Below are 22,523 nucleotides of genomic sequence, written 5' to 3' on the forward strand. Positions count from 1 at the left end.
GGGGTGAAGGAAATATTAGCTGGCTCAGTTTTCGGGTTTTCTTTAATAATCATTGGATCTGCTAAAGGATTGTGTAAAATTTATCAGTGTTATTTGGCTTCTGTGGATCCTGTATTTATTATATACAGTTGCTAGTGAACGTTAGAGTGTCAGCGAGAGGTGGTGCTTAATGGTTGAAGAGACTGGTGTGGATAGTGTCACAGATTGTGATCTTCACAGATGCCACAACATTTTTTGTTCCATGTATTCTTACAATCCTGACACACCTCTTATTGAAAGGTGGGGTGTGTAGTCCCTCTCCCCTACTCCTAAACTGGGCAAGATTTACAACTGCCTCAACCAATAGAATATGGCAGTAGTGATGTCACAAGAGTAAGGTGATACAGCATCCTTTCTGCCTACTAGAATAGTCTCTTCGGAGCCCTAGGGTATCACATAATGCCTCTGATTCCCCTGAAGCTGACAAGCTGTGTGAAGGCTCAGGCTATGTGGAGAGGACCAGCTGAGGTTATAGCCAACAGCCAGAAGCAAATGCCAGAGGTAGGAGTGAAGATGACTCCAGATGATTCTAGCTCCCAGCCATTGAGTCTTCCCAAATGAGATTCCAGACACTGTGGAGCAGAGATATGCTCTGCTATGTTTGATATGTTTTTGCTATGCCCTCCAAATTCCATACCCATGGAATCTGGGAGTACCATGAAAGAGTTGTTTTAACCTACCAAGTTTTGGGATGGCTTGTTACAGGGCAATAGTAATTGGAACAGGTATGAAACCAGGAGCTCTAACTAGTCCCCGAATCCTCCTGAGATACTTTGTTGGAGCATAGAGTTTCTTGGAACACTATTTGAAAACCACTTAACTAACCAATCTTTAAGGGCTCCAAATTCTCTGTTTCTAATAAACCTGGAATATAATAGGTTTATCAAGAAAGTGAAGTATCTTGTCTAGAGTAATGGATTGAATGGTGTCCCCTGCAGTGGCCAAGGACAGGCTGTCCCAAGATGGGCCACTTTGGCATGAAGATTATTTTCAGTTGAAGGGAGTTGAGACCCTGCAGGCTTAAGAGAAAATATTTGCCCCTCCTTTAACTAAATAGAAGAATATAAATTGCGGTCTTTCCCAGAGTAAGGGTTATTAACAGATAAATTTTATCTGAGTGACCTATCTATATGGCAGAGCAAACATCTAATTACTAAACATCTGCTTGTCTTATTGCACTGTGAATGGCATTCCTTCCCTTCAAAGTCCCAGACCTCTATCCTCTTCTCCTTAGTTCATGATGACATACAGATCTCATTTTTCCTGACTGTCTTTGGAGTTTCCAGTCTGTGTATTCCCCATACATATGCAATCAACATTTTTTTTCTCCTAAAAATTTTTTTCTCGTATCAATTTGATTCTTAGGCCAGGGACCTGGAAGAGAACAGGAATTCTTGCTCTTCAACATCCTCAGAATGATAAAGTCCTAAGCATTTGGAAATAGGGTCTTTGCAGATTATCAAGACGAAATTATTAGGATGGGCCCTAATCAGTATGATGGAATCCTTATAAGAAGGGGAAGTTTGAACACAGAGGTAGACACACACAGGGAGGACGCGAAATGAAGATGAAGGCAGACATTCAGGGATCCATCTACAAGTCAAGGATTGCCAAAGATTGCCAACACACCACCAAGAGACAGGAGAGAGGCGTGGAGCAGATTTTCCCTTACAGCCCTTAGCAGCCACCAACGTGGCTAACATCTTGATCTAGAACTGTAAGGCGATATATTTGTCTGTGGAAGCCACCTGTGTGTGGTAGTTTGTTATGGCAGCCCTAAGGAAAGTGTGTGTCCCAGAACCAGTTTGGACAGGGATGATGTCCCTTCACAGCCCCAAGGCTGTCAGTTAATAGCCCTGTCCAAATGTTAGAGTATGATTTTTTAAAAATATTTATTTTGAGAGAGAGAGAGAGAGAGACAGAGCAAACACGGGAGGCGCAGAGAGAGAGGGAGAGAGAGATTCCAAAGCAGGCTCTGCGCTGTCAGCATGGAGCTCCACAGGAGGCTTGAACTCATAAACCATGAGGTCATTACCTGAGCTGAAACCAAGAGTTGGACAATTAACCGACTGAGCCACCCAGGCGCCCCCTAGAGTATGATTTAACAAAATTACTCCGCAAAGACCATATGAAATCAGAAAGGAATCCCAAGAACCTGTGCAATGAAGATTGAAGAAACGTTACAAAAAAAATTTTTTTATAGCAAAATCACTGCTAGAAGTTTCTTATTTTTTTCATAGACTATGGAGGAGATATAAAACATAAAATTTACATGCTACCCCTTTTGTGTCGCTTTTCCCAAGATCTATTATTACCTGATAACTGCTACTAAGACACTTTGTTTTTAATGGTGATGTCTAGATGTAGCTTGAGTTGAAATAAAATAAATTCCTTGAAAGATTAAAAAATTAAAGAGAGAGCCCATTTTCTACTTGTTCCCAAACTTTCTAACAGGAATCCCTAAATCAAAATAATCAGAATGGCCAATTTGGTTTACATTTGGTAATATTACCTTTGCTTCAGGCTGTGTCTTTTATGCAAAATATTTTAACTTTGAAAAAACTGTCATCTATTGTGGGCCCAATCTTATATGTGGTTGTATGTTGCTTTGTTCAAATATGAAATGTAAAGTATAGCCTGCATTCAAAGATTTACACACAAAAATAATTCAGCCTTTCACTTTTTTTACTACTTGGATATTTAGGATAACATTCAAACTTAGATTTAGAAATATGGAGGCCTATGGCCATGTAAGTACCCCCACTGAGTCAAAAATTGCCTTCAGTGACTTTCCTCTTACATACTTCTGCACCCAAACAAATATGCTTATATCTTACTAGCCTGACCAACAGTGAATGAATTTATTTAATTCCAGTGTTTATCTCACTATTCTGTATAAATGAAAGGACCAGAAGATGGGACATTAGAATGTATCAGTGGATAGTCTTTTTCGTATGTACAAATTACACTGAAATCACCAGCTGTGTCTATTCTATTGTATTTCTCTGCTCTTGTGTCCAAAATTTCTCGAGCTCACACACAATCTGATGCCCACATTCACAGGGCCTCTCCCCAACTCAGAATCCTTCCTAGTCTCAATAGTCTTTCTCCAAAGGACTATCAGTTGATCATCAGTAAAATAACGAGTCATAGATGACTATAGAAAAATATGTTAAGTGACAAATTAGCTTCAAAAGTTACCAATCACGGTTTTTTTATGTATAAGTGGTGTATTCACTTTTCCTAAAAAGGGCTTCCATAAGCCTGGTGTGTACGTGGTTAACAAGGGGAGGCATCCTAACCGAGAACCATTCTGATTCCTTTAAGTAACCACGATCATGACCATAAAAGTATTTACTGAAAGCTGGGCTGGACAGCAATTGTACAATCTGATCTGGCAAATGCACAGAAATTGCACCCCAGATTACATATTAATGTGCTAATTGCCCAAATGAAACTCCAGGGGCACCTTAGGTAGATGCAGTGCAGTGAATTAAGGAAGGAAATAATTAGTCACAATTGCAGAAACAGGCTGGACACGCAGTGGAAGGATCCAGGCAGCCTACTTCCTGCAGAGTACAGAGAGCCTGGGCAACACAACATGCAAAACACCAGAGAAATGCAAAAGATAAATATGATTTCTACAATCGATTAAGGGACAAATCTCAATTTTAAATTACAAAAATGTCTTTATTTATTTTCCGTTCCTATGTACTACATAGCCAAATAACACTAAAACATTTTATCGTGAATTTGCACTGTGACAAATCAACTTTCAAGCATTTCCTTGACAATCTTAGAGGTTTACCAGCATTTGACACAATCTGAACACATAGAGACAGTGAGAGAAAACAAGTCGTAGGAAGAACAAACAAACAAACAACAACTGAGTGAGCACATAAGGCATTATGAGTTTCAACCCCAGTAAAGATATTCATTGAAGAGGCAGGATCAGGTGGGAGAGAGACTAGTATTCGGCAGAAAGCCAATTTATACCACGTTAAAAACCATGCAGAGGAACTGTTACTTAACACGGCCAACAAATTAAGCTCTTCAAAGTACCCTTTTTCAAGGTCTTCTGATTTAAAAAAAAAAAAAAAAAATTCCTTGGGGGCGGGAGGACACTCTTTCCTTTCCCCAGAATGAACTTCAGGATGTTAACTTTTGTCAGTGTGTGGCTCTGGGAGAATGGAGTAAGAGTGGACACCTAGTTTGAAAGCTAGTATGAAATTGTATTAGAAGCATGTCACTGAGGCCTAAATCTGAAAAATCAATGGCAGGTCTGGCTGAGACTGTCCAAATTTTCCTACAACGTGTCTGAATAGACAAGAAAAGATGAGAATACCTTACGGACTCTCGAGGCATTCCCCTCACTGCTCACTGCTCTGTTTTGTTCCTTTGTTTTACTAACTTAAGGCTGCTATTGGACCCTACTGTGAATTATTGAGATCCTACCAAAAATGTGAACTGCTTGACCAGCGTGGTCACTTTCAGAATTAATAGAACACGAGTTGAAATTATATTAAAATGTATCTTATGTATTCACTACTAAGTACTGCTGACCATTTTCATAAAGATGGATCATGAATGTTCACTGTTTAAGTAAATACATCATTACTATGGATCAGGTATTTGGCATGAAATTAGAAAGTAAAATAAACTACTTATAAATGGACTTTTAAAAAAAAGAATTAGAAAAATAAACAACAGCAAAACTCTTCTTGGGGGAAATGGTAAGAAGAGATGTAAAGAATTTGTCTTCTCTTTCTTAATATCAGAAATCATAAGATAGCATATTGCAAGAACTTGGGCTTTCCTCATACCAAGTAGCCCAAGAAAGAATCCAGGAGGTTTAAGATGCTCTTTCATGAAGACGGCTTGAGAGGCAAATAAAGTGGAACCTCTGAATGAACAAAATACTCATAGCAGGCATATTTTCCAAGGCTTTCCGAAAACGCAGTGCCTGCTGAACAGGATGCCATGTGAATTGTTCGAACTCTTTACAGTAGCTACATAGGAAATGTAACAGCAGGGAAGAGGTGTGTGAACAGTAAGAAAAAATTTACAATTGTAAGTAACAGGTTTCACTGTATCAAGAACATTTATATTAAAAATGTTGTGTTAAGAACAAAACAAAACAAAAACCTAACACATGAGTAGTTTCTGAGGTGTGGTCTCCTTAGGTGTGAGTTCCATTGGGATATACTTATATGCTCTGTTTCAACCAGACCATCACCAGACAAATAACCTGTTCGATACTTAACCATTAAAACTGACCAAAAAGCATACCCATCATGGGCGTCAAGCAGCCATAGGAGTTATGATTACATATGGTGCTTTTATATTTACATAAGCAGTTTCTCATGAATCCTATAGAGTTTGGAGAAATAGAGCTAGTTTGTTCCTTGTTAGCAAGAGCACTTGTAAAATACAGAAAGGGATTAGGTAAATACCCCTTTTACACTGAGTTGATCCATTAAAGGACTTTAGAAAAGTCAGCAGTTCGTTTACCTGAGTTTCCCATTTAAAGGCTAAACGTAATTGAATACTTTTTGCTTATAAATGTGAACAAAAACTTACAATATTAAGGAGGGCCAGAGTCAGAAAATTGAGACTCAAGATGACATTTGAGACTTTTGAATTTTTATAAAATCTAATAGAAACATCTATGAATTTTCCTTCTTAGTTAAAACATAAAGTCATAGAGCAATACCGATTTACTGGATGTTATTTAGAATTTATGTTTGGGGTCAGCCTGTGACATCATTAAGAAAGCAGGTCAAAGTCTCTTGGAATTGTGAACAAATTATTACAAGTGAGAAAACTACTTATTAGTGCCTTACTTCAGTTATGAACCCATATGAGATTATGAATTAACACCAGATAAACACTTCAGCATAAATATGATTTTTAACCTGAATAGATCCCTTTTGAAGGGTGACATAGAAAATAACTATAAATTTTGTCCAGAAATATAGTGCACCCAGTGTTTTACCAGTAGTTATTTAAGCTTACCTTTCAACAGGGTATTTTTGTTATGCTCGGCCATGGAGAATCTTCCAGGTCTTTTGTTTGCTTAAAACAAAATAGGGCTATGTTTCTAAATACAACACATTGTTCATAATCAGGATCCTAACCATATTCTGGAATTGAATATTTTATCATACAAGAAATATAACCATGTTACTATTTTAAACATAGCATTTCAGTTCCAGTGGGAAATAAATCAGTTATACAAAATCACCATTTGAACACTTTAACACAGAGCAGAAACAGTAAAGCACTTTGGACTATGTGATTTCATTATTAAACAAATGAAAAGCATCTCTTTCCCAAATCCTTCACTCCATGACATCTCATAACATTTAAAACACGATTGAGGTACATGTATCCGTTGAGGAGTTTCTGTAGTTATGTTCTGTATACGACTCGAAGCAGCACTGAGCAAAATCACCAGGACCAACGAGCAAATTCTAAAAGCAGTGTTCTGAAACCCCCAAATCATCTTCCTATTTTCTTGCGCTGTTAAGTCACAAAACTTTCTTAGATCAGACTAGAGTTCCGGAAACAGTCCGTATGAATTTACTACGTAAAACAAAAATCCCGTGATTGGTAATACTGTTCCTGGATTGAGGGCACAAATAGTCTTTTCATTTTCCTGTTCTAACAGAGTAAGAATCAGTGATGGATTTTGCCCAAGATGCATACTATGTTGGTTTAAATACAAAGATAAATAAAAGCTCTGCTGACCATCAAGCAAAAATTATTTGAGTGACATCCGCTTAGCTATTTATTCGCCCCTTTAAAACAAAAGTAAAAGAACCATTTTAGATGAGATGCTTATTTTAAGCCAAAAGAAAGCAGAAAGTTCCTGTGCTTGCATCACTGGCATCTGCAGCAAGGGCAGGATTAAGGGAGCTCCATTTCTGTATATATGGGTATTTTGTGTAACAGGCAGAATCTGAATAGATGACCACCCCACACCGCCCAGGGCAATCAGGGCGCCTGACTACAGTGCGCCAGCCCTTTAACAGAGTGCTTTCGCAGCGATTTTTTTTTTCCATCTGATGTACCCACATATCAAGATATCAGAGATTATTAAATTACTTAAAAACCAGGCTTCTGATTCTGATTTTTAAATTTAATTATCTATTTTAATTAAAATAAATCTAGCTTCTCTAAGGTTGCTCACCAGTACTACATAGCAATATTAAGATTAAAAGGCGAGGGGCGGGGAGGGCCTCTGTGTTTTGCTTTTAAATGATATTTTTGAAACGTCGTTGAAAACGCGGATCAGTTAGATTACAAATGACCAATTCGAGTAAGCCAACCATGGAAGATTATTGTCTTCACTCACAAAATCCTAGCCTAAGGATAACTTTCACTGTCAGGTATATGAAATAACATAATTTAGGGTTCTTTTGGAGGGGAGGAGAAATTTTAAAAACACTCGTCTGTGACAATGCACTTATGTGAATTTACACTCCAGAGAAAAATTTTCTGTAGGATGAAGGACTTGGCCAATGGAGAAGGCAGCTGGTATTACAATAAACTAGCTGAAATTCCTTGGTACATACACAATGAAAACAAAACAAGGACTCTGTACAGGTGTAAACAAGCTAAAAATGACCTTGGCAAAATGACTATTTAAAAAATACCAAAAGCATGCAACTCAAAATTCCCTCCCTTTCACAAGAATGGAAAAAAAAGGAAAAAAACAAAAAAACAAAAAAAACAAAAACAAAACAAAAAACAGATGGAACCACCTGTTCCTGTCAGTAGAAAACAATAATAGATACATTAGGTTCCAGGACAAATAAAACTTTAAAATATTAATGTTGAGAAAATACAATTAAATTTTTATTAAAAAATACATACTCCTTGCTCAATCTCTGTGTACATTTTGTTTTGTGTGAAAGAGAAAAAAAATAAAATAAAATAGGAAAGGCATTAAGACTACCTAATTATTGATACTGTATTTGGTAGAAGCATGTGTCAGTCAAGCTCTAAAGAAAAATAAGTTATTCTGCTTTCATTTGTTCCCGGACATCAGAAGGCAGAGTTTCAAACAGAGCATCTTCGACAACTAACCCAGCTCGCTTCAGAGCCCGGCAGTCGCCCAGTTCAGGCGGGAGAATTTCAAAGTGATTGCCTTTAACGTCTAAGTAGGAAAGAAATAACAAATTTCCAATTTTCGGGGAAAGTACAGATAGGCTGTTTTTCCCAATCTTCAGAGTTTTAAGTTTCTTGCAGAAGTAGAGTTCATCCGGAAGGCTCTCCACTTTGTTACAGGTGATGGAAAAGTACTGTAAACTTTGTAGAACTCCGATTTCAGGTGGGATAAACCGAATGTCATTGTAGGATAAGTCCAAGTATCGGATTTTGTTGCATAGGAAGAGGTGGGAAGGGAGCACCTCTATTTTGTTGTGACTGAAGGCCAGGCGCTCCAGGCTGGTGAGTTTCTTGATATGCTCCGGGATGTAGGTGATGCTGTTGTGCCACAGTTTGAGCACTGTCAACTTTCTCAAGTGCTGGAAGCTAACGATTTCTTCTATAGATTTCAGATTGTTTTCTTTGAGGTCCAATTCCTGGAGGCTGAGCAGACTAAACACGGCATGGGGAATGCGCTCCAGGTCGCAGTGGACCAGCTCTAGCTCCGTCAGATTGGTCATCTTCTTTAAATTGTTGAGCATCACCAGCTTGGTGCCGTCGTTGTGTATGCACATCTTCTGCAGATGGCTGGACACGTCCACCACGGCCTGAGGGATTTTGGAAACGTTGCTTTTGATAGAGAGAATTTTAAGGCTTTTGAGATCCCGCAGAGACTCAAGAGTGACATTTTTGGAAATATCGTGACTTAGAGACCCAACCAGGTAGAGCTCTTCCAGATTCCGGAGCCCATACATCCAGGGCGGCAGCTCTCTCATGTCATCAAACTTGACGCTCAAGACCTTGAGGTTTTCCTTCAGGAAAGAGAGCGCTGCACTGTGGATTTTGACTGAGCACTGGTGCAGCGAGAGCTCTTGGAGATTGTCTAGCTGCGCGATGGTGGCTGGTATCATTACGTTCTTAATGATTTCAAGCTTTAAAGACTGCAACTCTGTGATTTCAAAAACCGTGTCTGGAAGGCCAGAGAGCATGATGAGAGGCAATTCTAGCCGGTTATGGGCATTCGTCTGGAGCTTCTGCCTCAGTTTGTCAGGAGTCCACTCGTTATTTAAGTTCAGCTGCTTTAATTTGTTCTCGCTCACTTCAGATAGGAACACCGCAAATCTCTTGGAATACAGAGGGTCATACTGATCTATCATATGAAGCATAAAAGCAAAGTCATTTTTCACATCGGGAATATCATCGATTCCAGTCTCCTGCCGGACATACTCGAAAGAGTATTCCCGGAGAGAACGATAGAACAGCCAGTATAAGGTGTAAAGGCACGTCAGTCCATAGATACTCACAAAACACAGATAGCAAAAGGACAGTTTTGAGAACAGATGGGCCATGGTATGATTACAAGAAAAGTTTTTATATCCAGTCATGTCCTGAATGTCAACGTTACAGTCCACTGTAAATTGAACTTTGGAAACCAGGGCGCTATTATAGGCAATGATGATCAGGAACTTTATAACCTTAAGTACAGTCTGGCGAACATACATAGCATATAGGATATCACCTTCTTCTACATGCAGCCTGAACTTCTTCACCTTCTCAAATAAGGCCTTTGCCTGCTCACCTTCCTTCTTATCCAGTGCTCCCGCCGTGGACTTGTCGACCACAAACTTCTCGGGAATCGACTTTAGTGACTGAGCGTTGACCAGGCTGCCTTCCGGACCAGACTGGATGGTGTTGGACCTGCTCATGTTGTTCTTCCTGTTGTCCTTTTCTTCGGAATCCTCCCCAGACACTTCAGATAAAGCCCGGGTGGTCCACGGAGAGTCAAAACACTTACCCAGGATCGAGATGAAATGTTCTATTTTGGAGCTGGAGCCAGGGAATTTGAACCAGAAGTTGCTGCAGAGCATGAAGACCAGGGTATGGATGAGCACAAGGTAAGGGAAATACTTGGCATACCAGTGGAGGGCTCGCTCATAACACATCTGGTTTATGAAACTGTACTGCTGAAGGTCCAAATCTGTCTTTAGTCCTTTCATTTCCACAGTGGCAGGGTTAGTAGGAGATGGTTTAGGGGGAGGCAGTGGGGTGGTGCTGGCAACTGCCTGAGAGACATTTGAAATGGAAGAGTGGTTCTGAGAAGGCTGAACCCTTTTTGGAAGGCAGATTATCTTGTCTTGCATGACCTGAAACACAGAAGTAATATTTTCAAATTATATTATTCAAAGAGCTTTGATAATGTCATTAGTGTGGAGAGGGCAGCAATAACATCCAATAAATGTCCATTTCCTTTGCCTGGAGAATACAACGTTCGATTCCGGCACCAGGATTTCATCCTCAGCCCACATGGTGGGAAACTGAAATATCTGACTTTGTTCAGCATGTGTAAGTCATGACATAAAACACAGCGGTTCTGCTAGGACTCAGAACAACTCACAACAAAATAAGTATCTAAAGAATATTTGTGTGTTTTAAAATTTTGCATTTCTTCCCTCACTGGAGCCTGGGAGAATCAATCACTGGGAAGTACATGCCCTTATCAGACTCAATCTTTTCTTAAGTATGATTTATGCCCAACATGGGGCTTGAACTCATGACCCCAACATGAGGAGTCACATGTTCTCCTGACTGAGCCAACTAGTCACCCCTTATCAGGCTCAATCTTGAATCGGATGGCTTCTGAGATGACATAAACTTGTGTATGAGAATTAAAAGGATTGGAAGGAGGGAACGTGGAAGAATTTGTCTTTATCATTTCCCCTTTACTTTCTACCCATATCCCGGACTGCATGCACAGGAGTGCAAATGGTCTTATTACAATGGGAATTTACTAAGCTTTTATGAAAGCCATTTCATCTCTCTGCAGAAAGATATGGAACAATACAGAAGTGTTCCACAGTAAAATAATTAGGTTTAAACTTGCTGGCTTTTTATACAAAATATTACCTCAACAACTTTTATTCCTGTACCGATACTTCAATTCATCGAAAAAAATAGTAAGCCCTAAAAATGTCCAGTAGCCCCAGACATTGAAATTTGGGTAAGAGATAGTGCGTGCATACTTTCTGAATAGGAGGGAATGTAAGGCAGCGTACTCTTTGAATCAACCAGGAGGAATTGTCCCTACGAAGAAGTCTATGTAGGTGGAACTCTTTGAACAACAAGCAAACGGTGTAGAGGGAGAATAACCACCCAAGGAATCGACAGCAATAACATGTGGGATTAATAATGCAGGGAAGATCTATTTGTACTGTAAGATGTCAAATGGCTGGAAAACCATAGCATTCAGTGATTCTGCAACAGCAAAATACTTAGTGATTTTGGTCATAAACAGCAAAGCCTTTTCTATGGATTATAGAAGCAGAAACTGAATCCGTTGCCAGTGAGCTGCTGTGGCATGGGGATGTGACCACGCATTGATGGCATGGGAGATACAGGCCACCGGAGAGAAGTACGAGGTCTGACAATGGAGTGGAGCATCCAGCACTTCGCAGAGCGCCCAGTACAAAGGAGAACACCAGTATGTATTTGCTGAGAAAGTGGGTGAATCCAGAACTGCCACTGGTAGTTCCAGTTCAGAGTTCCGTATGTCTGGGTGTGGCCCATCGCTCTCCGAGGGATGAAGATATGGATGGTGATTATAGTGGGTGACAGCAGAAAACTTCTGCTGTGTTTAATATGCAACTGACCCTATTCTAAGAATGTCACAGGTAATCATTCTTTTCATTGTCACCTTAATCTGATGAGGCAGGTACTCTTATTATTCCTGTTTCACAGATGAGGAGAAAGGCACAGAAAGGCTAAGTCACTCAGGCCACCTGCACCCAGAGCCCACATTCTTATTTTATTTTACTGAATTTCTAGAATTAAACAAAAAAGATACCAATCTGACTTTATTGTAAGTAACAAATTACCTTATGCAAATTATGTTTTGGGAAAAAAAAGGTTACTTCTTCAATACCCTGTGCAGGTAACAGTGAAAGAATGAGGCTAGGGAGAGAGAGGAAGTCTCTCTACAAGAGTTATAAAAGTTCTGTCCTGGGACACCTGGGTGGCTCAATCGGTTAAGCGTCCAACTCTGGCTCAGGTCATGATCTCACAGTTTGTGAGTTGGAGCCCTGCATCAGGCTCTGTGCTGACATCAGGTTCCAGGTGCCTGGAGCCTGCTTCCGATTCTGTGCCTCCCTCTCTCTCTCTGTCCCTCCCCTGCTCATGCTTTGTCTCTCTCTCTCTCGGAAAAATAAATAAACATTAAAAAAAATTTATAAGTTATGTCCTGGGAGATAAAGCAGGGAGCAATTACATATTATGTCAATCAAAAGAAGCAGGGAAGAGGGAAAATGGGTGATGGGCATTGAGGAGGGCACTGCTGGGATGAACAGTGGGTGTTGTATGGAAGCCAATTTGACAATAAATTATACCAAAAAACCCCAAAAAAGCAGCAGGGAAGAATAATAAATGGGTCTGCATTTTACCAGAATTTGGTGGCTACAGAGGTGTGGGAATGGAGTGGTGGTCTTCGAACATTTTTATCACTTACCCAGGTCAGGGAAAAAATTTTGAGTGTGCCCACCCGGTATATTTATTTCTATTCAAAATTATAACCATAAAGTCCTGTCAATTCATATGTGAAATATTAGAAAAGCTTAATTCCCTTCCCTTTAAGCCTAAAATAAATACAGGCATACCTTGAAGATATTGCAGGTTCAGTTCCAGACCACCACAATAAAGCAAATACTGCAACACAGTGAGTCAAATGACATTTTTGGTTTCCCAGTGCATATTTACACTATACTATAGTCTATGAAGAGTGCGAAAGTGTTATGTCAAAAAGATACGAACCATCATCTGAGCTTTCAGCAAGTCATAATCACTGATCACAGATCGCCACAGCAAATAATAATAATAACGGAGAAGTTTGAAACCTTGCACGAATTACAATGTGACACCGAGACCCAAAGCAAGTAAATGTTGGAAAAGTGGCGCCAACAGACTTGCCCAACACAGGATTGCCACAAATCTTCCATTTGTGAAAAACACAGTATTTGCAGAGGACAATCAAGGGAAGTGCAATAAAATGAGGTATGCCTGTCTAAAAGTTTTTGTTTTTATCTCACTTTTCAGTGGAGCATCTTTTGCACTTCTGGGGGGTCAAGCACTCCACCTTGGAAAACCCTGGGATCGAAAATAGGAGGAAGCCTAGAATGCCAGACTATCCTTAAGGAATACAGAAGAGAGACAAGTAAGCAGTTCAGTTTGGGGTCATGTTCTGGATGTTTTCCCATTAGTGGTCTCACTGGACGCTGTAACGGTCTGTGTAGTAAGCAGTAGGTGGGGGCCAGAGCTGAGCAGGGAAAGGGAGCGCTTCCCCGAGGACCTTCCCCAAGAGGGACACATTTGAGCCGGTATGTTAATAAGGCATTGTCAGTGTTGTGATGAAAACACAGGAGAATCCATTTGTGAAAGCAAGACCAGTTAGAAGGTAAAAAGGTGGACACCTTCTTCAGTGCTAACTCCCTGCCAAGCAACCAGCAGACCCCATTACTGTCCCCCTGCCCAGTGCTTCCCCAGGCTTGTTCCTAATGGTGGAAGATGACAGACCTCTGGAGCTTGTGTAGGGTTTTAGGATATGCAGGGCACGAGAGGGTGCGGAGCTAAGGGGGCAAGGGTGGGGTGAAATCCTGCTGTGTTTCCCTCAGCAGGATGGGAGCTCCATCCTCCTGGGGCTACCTATGGTCACACAGCAGGGATACCGTTTTAGATTCTGCACAAAGGTCCCTGACTGGCTAACATCTGCCATGCCAGGGAGGCAGGTCATATTCTCTCCCTTCTACAGAAGAAGAAACCCAACTGAACGGAAGTGACTCGCCCAAGTTCACATAGCTAGGAAATGGTAGTGCAGGAATTTAAACCTGTCTTTTGTTTACAGACTTGTGTTCTTCTAATTCCACACATCTTCCCATCTCACCCAGCTTCTTCTTTGAGGGCGTCACAGAAAACAGCCCAGTTGATCTCCCCAAGTTCCTTTCAGCCTTCTGATGCCCTATTTCTCTTTCAATCTTCACAAAGACAGAATTTTGAAAATGTGCCTACTTATTAAATCCCAGGAGGGTAAGGATGGTGTTCTATTTTTCAGCAGCTGTTAACTATTCAGAAGTGAGCAGAGAGTCAAAAAAATACTGGTGTTCACTTGCTAAGAACAATAGCTGCTGGAGCTGCTGAGAGAACATTTCAAAAGAAGACTCCAGCAGAGACGCAACTCAGAGGAGAATTCCCAAAGAATGTGATGGCAGGTTGCCTAATCCAGGAACCTGGACTGAAAAGGATGAAAAGGAACAGGGCAGGTAAAGGAGTCCAACAGTAAGAGCATGAAGACTGGAATAGTAAAACGGCCACAGGCGAGAGGAAGTTACCCCCGCCGTGTTTAACAGACATAGTATTTGTGAACATTACAGCATTGAGAAGAACTGGAGAAGAATCTATATTTGCAAAGGTACAGTAAAAAAGGGAAAGACAGACAAAAATAAGGCAGCAGCAAAAACAACAAATGGTAAAGGGTGTTTTTGTGGTATCTTTTGTAAAAAAACAGCAGCTTATAAGAACTTAAAATTTTTTGTTTCACCTTTCTTGCTCTTTTGAGAAATTTGCTATTTAAATCTACATACCTCTCTTCTCTTTGCCTTTATCCAGTAATTTAAAGGTTAGAGCACCAAACAAGCCTTACCGAGAGGCTAGAACACAAATTTCAAAGGAATATCAGGGTCTCAGGCTGCTGGTGCAGGACTAAGGGAGAGCACCTGGGGGGTGGGTAGGGAGAAAGCCCTCCACGAAACACTAAGGCTCAGACCATCACCACCAGCTTGTACACACACATCACAATGCAGAGGAAGGCTACCATTTTTATTTAGGAGCAACCCTCAGAATGCCTTTGGAGGAAAAGGGCTTGAGACCAGGAGCTACAATGTGTGTTTGTGAAGGGAAAGAGAGACTGGAGGGGGAAGAAATGGGGTAGGGGAAGAGAAAAAGATTGAAAAAGCAGGATGAGCAAGAGAATCCAACTCAAAATATAGCAAGGTGACAAAGTTACTATGCTAAAGGTGGATATGAGAATAATTCTTGAATAAAATTGTCTATATTAAGGAAAATATCTAAGTTAGCTTGGAAACAAGGAGGAGAGGGACACAGAATGTGATCACTGAGAGCAAAGGTCAGGTGAAGCCATGGCAACAACAATGGCCAACCCTACTTTATCTGGGGATGAACAGGTTTGGAGGTGGGAAGTGGTGAGTCAGCAAAGCAGAGAGGGGCTAGAATCAAACAAAATAGGTCAGGCAACATGGCAGGAGGCTGGAGTATATGCTCATTATTTCTTTTCTTTCTTTTTACATTTAAAAAAAATGTTTATTTATTTTTGAGAGAGACAGACAGAGTGTGAGCAGGGGAGGGGCAGAGAGAGAGGGAGACAGAGAATCTGAAGCAGGCTCCAGGCTCTGAGCTGTCAGTACGGAGCCTGAAACGGGGCTCAAACTCACAGACCACGAGATCCTGACCTGAGCCGAAGTCAGGAGCTTAACTGACTGAGCCACCCAGGTGCCCCATATTTCTATTTTGAGATATAAATACCTTTCAATCTTCCCTGAAACTTTGGTATAATCTGCTACAGACAGACAGACACACACACACACACACACACACACACACACACACACACACACACAGCTTTTGTGAGTAAATTTTGTAAAAACCACAACAAAAAGGAAGATTTCATGCCTGGATCCAAACTGTATAGATGGGGAGAATTTGCCAGGGATGGTAATAGTCTATCATCTAAACTGTTTCCATGGAAGTAGGAATGAGAACCATAAGAACCAAATCCTTCCAGGAGTCTGTAGAACTTGGAGAGGGTCATGGGGCTATGGACTGCAATTTGATCCATTAGGCTCTGGATCCCAAGGAGCAGCTGATATCTAGGTGATAAAAATGTATACTATGACCCTCAAGGTCTTGCAATTAAAGAACCTGGAGGAATAAAACTATTCATGCAAAAGTCTTCCATCACTGTGATATCTAGGAAATAGTTCTGGAAAAGAAACCTAAAGGTTTCAGAAGTGGGCTCAGTGAAATTTGGATTCATACATTCCCACTGGTAAATTATTTTGAGATAACACAACAGCTGTTTTTGGTAGGGGGAAGGAACTCAGTGTGTTTTCAAGAGAAATAAAGTAAACATTCAGGCCGCCTTAGGAAAGGAAACAACCCATCTAAACCATGCCTGACATGCTGCTCATATCTAAGAAAAGAATCAAATATTTAACATTGTAATTGTCAAATTTATATCCACAAAGAGTGGAATTAAGTGGAATATTAAGTGGAATATGTTGAAATACTTTATCATCTATTGAAATGCCCTGCATGGTCAATGGAAATTGGGGCCTTTTAATAGTAATTTTCACTATTTTAAATCATTACTGTTCATTCCTCCATCTTTGATTGTATGCTATACCTTTGATAATAGCAATTTGATTCCCAGTACTTTGTTAGGATTATAGCATCTACTGGATAATGTAAAAATAAGATCTACTTAACTTACACAATTTCTAGAAAAGCAATGCAGTACAAAGCAGAACCCACCTGTGGTAACAAGTTGAAAAAGTATCATATTGGCATGAATGAGACACCAAAAGAGCTGAGGGTAAAAGCAAAACAGAACAAAACAAAACCACTTAGCTTCAGAGAAGCTGCTTGAAATAACAAAGAGCAACATGAAGAAGGGCCAGCTTATCTATTACATGCCACAGATATAAATGGCATTGATGTCAGTGGGGTAGGGCAGACAGAACATGAAAGTGGAGTGTTGCATGCGTGCCCTCAGGAGAGGTCAGCCATCTTGGAGTATCTACTTATGCCAGATATTATGTGAGGAATATAAGAACAAGAAGTCCTTCAAGGTTGGGGCGCCCGGGTGGCTCAGTTGGTTAAGCATCTGACTTCAGCTCGGGTCATGATCTCACAGTTCACGAGTTTGAGCCCTGTATCAGGCTCTGTGCTGACAGCTTTGGATTCTGTGTCCCCCTCTCTCTCTACCTCTCCCCTGCTCACACTCAGTGGCTCTCTCTTAAAAATAAATAAACATTAAAAAAAAAAAAGAACCCCTTCAAGATCAAGCACAGCAGAAAGACAACTAATCAGTAATTGGTGTGGTAAGTGCTCAATCTCATGCTTGTCTTTCACGATGAACTTTAAAATCAACTTGTCTAGATCCAGAAAACAACAACACCTTGGTGGCATTTTTATTGGGACTAAATTACATTTATAAATTAATTTAAGAAGAACTGACATCTTCATGGCATTGATTCTCCTCCTTCATGGTGTGTTTTCATTTGTTTTCATCCAATTTTATGCCTTTCAGGAGTGTTTTACAGCTTTCTTCACATAGATGTTGGATACTTAATGTCAAGTTATGCCTAAATCGTTTTATTATTCACTATCATAAATCTTTCTAATAATTTTTTTAACACTTTTTTTCTGGGAGAGAGAACATGAGAGAGCGTGTGAGTAAGTGGGACAGGGGCAAAGGGAGAGGGAGAGAAAGAGAGAGACTCTTAATCAGGCTCTATGCTCAGCATGGAGCTCTACGCTGGGCTCAATCCCATGAACTGCGAGATCATGACCTCAGCCGAAATCAAGAGTTGGATGGATGCTTACAAACTGAGATACACAGGCGCCCCATGAATACTTATGTTTAACACAGAAGGTAGAGTCCTCCTTTCTCCCTTTCTACCCTTGTGCCATTCCTTAGTAAGCCCTGCTAAGTCTGGTGTACACTCTTCCAGATCTATATCTGTGTATTTGCATATATATGACATATAAACACATGGGATCTTACTATACAGACTGTTCATGCACCTCGAGCTTTTCACTTTCATTATACGTCCTGAAGACCTTAACACATTGGCACATAGGGCTCTACCTCATTTTAAGGACCACCAGAATTCATAGTGTGGATATGCTATAATTTAAAAACATTCCAATGACCACATGCACTTAGGCAATTTTTCTATTGAAACCAATGCCAGCGTTAAAAAATTATGTGCCATCTGACTTTACACGGCATTCTGTAAAACAGGACAGAGAAGTTGTGGGCAGTTGCCGGGGGTTCCCTGCAGAGTTTCAGCACAGGGGAATTCCTTAGGGTGTTGGGATTCCTCTGTATCCTGCCTGTGGTGGTGACTACAAGAATTTACACACCTTTTAAAACTCACATATGTATCTTGTTCTGATAAAGAGTGCATTCTTGAAGATGGCAATGCTAAATGTGTCTAATATTGACAGTGTCCCACCAGCTTTTCTTTTTTAATATTATTCTTTAATCTACTTTGCACCCCTGTCTGTGATTTTATTTTTTGGGTATGTCTTTTATGGATTAAAAAAAAATCCAAACAAATCATTTCTCTCTTTTTACAAGTGAATTAAATCCATTAATTATTTTGCTCACTCATATTTGTATATTTACTGGTCTTTGGATTTATTTCTGCCTTCCCTTGCACTGTTAACATTTTCCACATCTCTTATTTGCCATCCTGCCTCAGCTGGGTTAGTAAGGTGTAGACTGTATTTCTAGAAAGATACTACCTATAATTTCTTAGAATATACACTTTTAAATTTTTCACTATTGCAATCCCACTCCAAGCACGTTTTAACTACCCACTGAACTATTGCATTTTGTTATTGTTGGGGTTTTACTTTTCTTCTGAAACACACATTTTAAAAAATGACCTAGAGGTGATTGTGTTTATTTACATATTTATTAAGTCATGTGCTCACCAGTTTTCTTAGATCCTGTATCTTCTCTCTGGGTTCATTTTCCTTTTAGTTGAAGTATATCCCTTAATAATTGTTTTAATAAAGGTCTGTGGATAGAAAACTCATATACTTGTATGTCAGAACATGTCCCTATTGCTTTCATTCTTTTTTTTTAATGTTTGTTTATTTTTGAGAGACAGTGTGCATGAGCTAGCGGGGGAGTGGCAGAGAGAGAGGGAGTCAGAGGATCCAAAGTAGGCTCTGCACTGTCAGCAGAGAGCCTCATGTGGGTCTCAAACTCACAAACTGTGAGATCATGACCTGAGCCGAAGTTAGATGCTTAACTGACTGAGCCACCCAGGTGACTCTATTGCTTTCATTCTTGAATAGTTTCGTAAGTTATAAAATTCTCTGTTGGCAGTAATTCCCCTTCAGCACATTAAAATACTATTCCATCTTCTTCTGGCCTGTATTTTCACTGCTGGGAAGTCTGCTGTCACTCTGCATTTGTCCTTTAGTGGGCAATCTCCTTCTCGATGATAACTTTTAAGATTTTACCTTTAATACCAGGCCTTCTACAATTTCACTTTCATTTTGAACGTGTGTGGATTAATCCTGCTCAATATCTATAGCTAAGGACTCAACTTTCTTCAATTTTGGAAAATTTCAGCAAAATCTCTTTAAATATGACTTCCACACTTGCTCCATCATTTCTTCCATTTTTTCCTGTAATTCCTATTAGAGGTATGTTAGAGTCTCTCAATCGATCACCCATGGGTGTGTGTGTGTGCTTTTTAATCTCTGCCTCTCTCTGCTGGGATCTGGGTAAACTCAGAATGCTTATCTAATTCATTACTTCTTTCTGCAGCTGAGTACAGTCTTATTTTTCATATTTTTAAGCTCAGTGACTTTTTTCCTCCCAAAACTTCTAAATTAAAAAAATATATATTTATTTTGATGGGGCACCTGGGTGGCTCAGTCGATTAAGCATCTGACTTGGTTCAGGTTATGATCTCCCTGTTCATGAGTTTGAGCCCCATGTCAGGCTCTGTGCTGACAGCTCACAGCCCGGAGTCTACTTCAGATTCTGTGTCTGTCTCTTTCTCTCCACACCTCCCCTGCTTGTGCCCTCTCTTTCTCAAAAATAAATAAGCATTTAAAAAAAATTATTTTGAGAGAGAGAGTGTGAGAGTGAGTGGGGGAGGGGGAGAGAGAGAATCCTAAGCAGGCTATGCTGCCAGTGCAGGGCCCAATGTGGGGCTGCATCCCGAGAACCATGAGGTCATGACCTGAGCCCAGCAGTTGGATGCTTGACCAACTGAGTCACCCAGGCTCAAAATTTCTAAATGTTTTATAGCCATTTGCTCTTATGTCATATGTACCCATTTTTTAATTGTTATATCTTTATCTCTTTGACCACTGTAAGTATATTTATTTGAACTTCACTGTTTGTTTCAAAATTTAGTTTCATCTCAGGTGAACCAGTATTCCAAAGGCTAATTTTGCTGAGAGCCTTTTCTTAGCATAGTTTTCTTCCTGTGCTCTGGGTGGTAGGCTGGTTGGGAGATGAAACTGTTTCCCACCATCTCTTGTGCGCTCTTTTGCGGTTCCCTGCACCCAACCCCCAGCCCCCCAACCCGCCATTAGGTCTTATCACGGTATTTTGACGTTCCGCTGTAATGTCAGGATCCTATGGATCCGGTCAGGATACAGCAGGCAGGCTGGCTCAGCTCCCAGCTGGAGGCACAGTTTCCTCAGAAGTGTCGGTCCGCCATCCAGTTACTCGCCATTCTTTTCAGCTTCCTTTTGGGAGTGGGGGCCTTTGGCTTCAAACAGTGACCAGGCTCCAGTCTCTTATCTTGCTCGGTGCATTTTTAGCTCCCCTTGCTGGCAGGAGCTGAGCCCCTGGCTGCTACTGCCTGCTTTTGGCTAACAGCCTGGCAGCTGCTTCAGCCTCACTCAGTATTCTGTTCCTGCTCCACACAAATGTTGGTCTTGTTTTTGAGTCCATGTATGCATTTTTGTTATCTCTTTTTACACTTTATCATGGCTATACACACTCAACAGAGGGAATGTTTTGAAGTATAACACTTGCTTTAGTATCTTTTCCAGAAGGAAAAGAGTGTATGTGCATTCTAATATAAAAATTTAGTCTTAAGACTAACATTATGAAGAACCACATTGCTCGGGTAGTGCCAAACAAGGCACATCTATGATGCCAAATTCCTCTCCCCACCAAAAAAAAAAAAAGGCTGACTTACTTTATACATCTCCCACTGTCACAGCATACGAGAGTACTTATTTTCCTACAACCTCAACAATTAAGTACATTACTCTTTTTCTTTGTACTATAACCCAAAAATTATTTCTCTGGTTTAGACTTTAAGTCGTAGTTATGACTATGTTATCACTGAAAGAAGTGAGAACATTTGATGCATGTGATAAAAAGGCAGGTGTCTTTCCAATATGCTAACTTATGATCCAGACATATTCTTTAGATTGTGGCTGATTCTTCCTTCCTTCATTTGCTTTTCCTCCATCTTTTTTCTTTTCTTTCCTTTCCTTTTCTTTCTTTCTTTCTTCCTTCCTTTCTTTCTTCCTTCCTTTCTTTCCTTTCTCTCTCTTCTTTCTTTTCTTTCTTCTTTATTTCTCTTTTCTTTTTCCCTTTCTCTTTGTTTTTAAATGTTTATTTAAAGAGGGGGGGAGGGGCAGAGAGAGTGAGACAGAGGATCCAAAGCAGACTCCACTATGACAGCCCAGAGCCTGATGGGGCTCCAACTCATTAACCATGAGATCATGATCTGAGCTGAAGTCAGAGGCTTAACCGACTGAGCCACCCAGGCACCCCTGTGGTTGACTCTTTAAAGAGATAGTGCTTTAACTGGGTTATGCTCTAGTTAGTTAGCCGGCAGCCACAGAAAGGCAGATGAGCCAATATAAAAGTGATTAACTTTATCCTCTCTCCGCTCCGTAGGTTCAAATACAGTTGATTCCAAAGGGTTCTACCCTGCAGCTAATCATCAAAATTCCTCCCATTCTGACAGACCAAAACAATCTCTGGTAACCCAAGAATGACCTTGCAAGAAACAGATCCTAAAGACCTATTCCTCAGACTTGTTCAGAGATACTAGGATAGAACAGTTTTAGTTTTATCAACTAAAACTTCTTGAATATCTACTCTATGCTAAGTATCACAGGGAAATCAAGGAGACATAACCAAGGTTTGCTCTTCTAAAAGTAGTTATAATCCAAAGGGAGTGACATAAAGAGTCATATAAAAAGTCAAGCAGGGGTGCAAATAAGGCAGGATCTACAGCAAATGAACGGTGTGGTAAGTACAATGAACACTCAGGCTTGGCGTCAGCGGGGAAGGCTTCATGGGGTTGGAGCACCTCCATCTGCCCCTCAAAGCTACTGGACATGGTGGTTACAGGAGGGTCAAGTCAGAACCTCGTGGTTGCAGAGGCAGGAATAAAGGATTGCACTTCGGAAGGGGAAGAGAAAAGATGACAAAGGTCGAGTGCAGCTCTTCCTCTCTGAGGCACACTACCTCCTCCTTGGAGAAGGGATGG

The 22,523-nt window shown here is 40.5% G+C and overlaps 1 protein-coding gene across 1 annotated transcript in view; it reads right to left on the minus strand.

Moving 5' to 3' along the window:
* Nucleotides 1-3,708: 3,708 nt before the first annotated feature.
* Nucleotides 3,709-22,523, minus strand: part of LRRC8C (leucine rich repeat containing 8 VRAC subunit C) — an 80,580-nt gene continuing 61,765 nt past the window's right edge. Inside the window, exon 3 of the mRNA XM_019414098.2 lies at nucleotides 3,709-10,334. Within this exon, the coding sequence (XP_019269643.1) occupies nucleotides 8,061-10,334 (2,274 nt within the window). The 3' untranslated portion in view covers nucleotides 3,709-8,060. The remainder of the gene's footprint in view (nucleotides 10,335-22,523) is intronic.

Source organism: Panthera pardus, unplaced genomic scaffold (genome assembly GCF_024362965.1).
Source record: "Panthera pardus isolate Hobbes unplaced genomic scaffold, ASM2436296v1 HiC_scaffold_11, whole genome shotgun sequence".
In the NCBI taxonomy this organism is placed as follows: domain Eukaryota; kingdom Metazoa; phylum Chordata; class Mammalia; order Carnivora; family Felidae; genus Panthera; species Panthera pardus.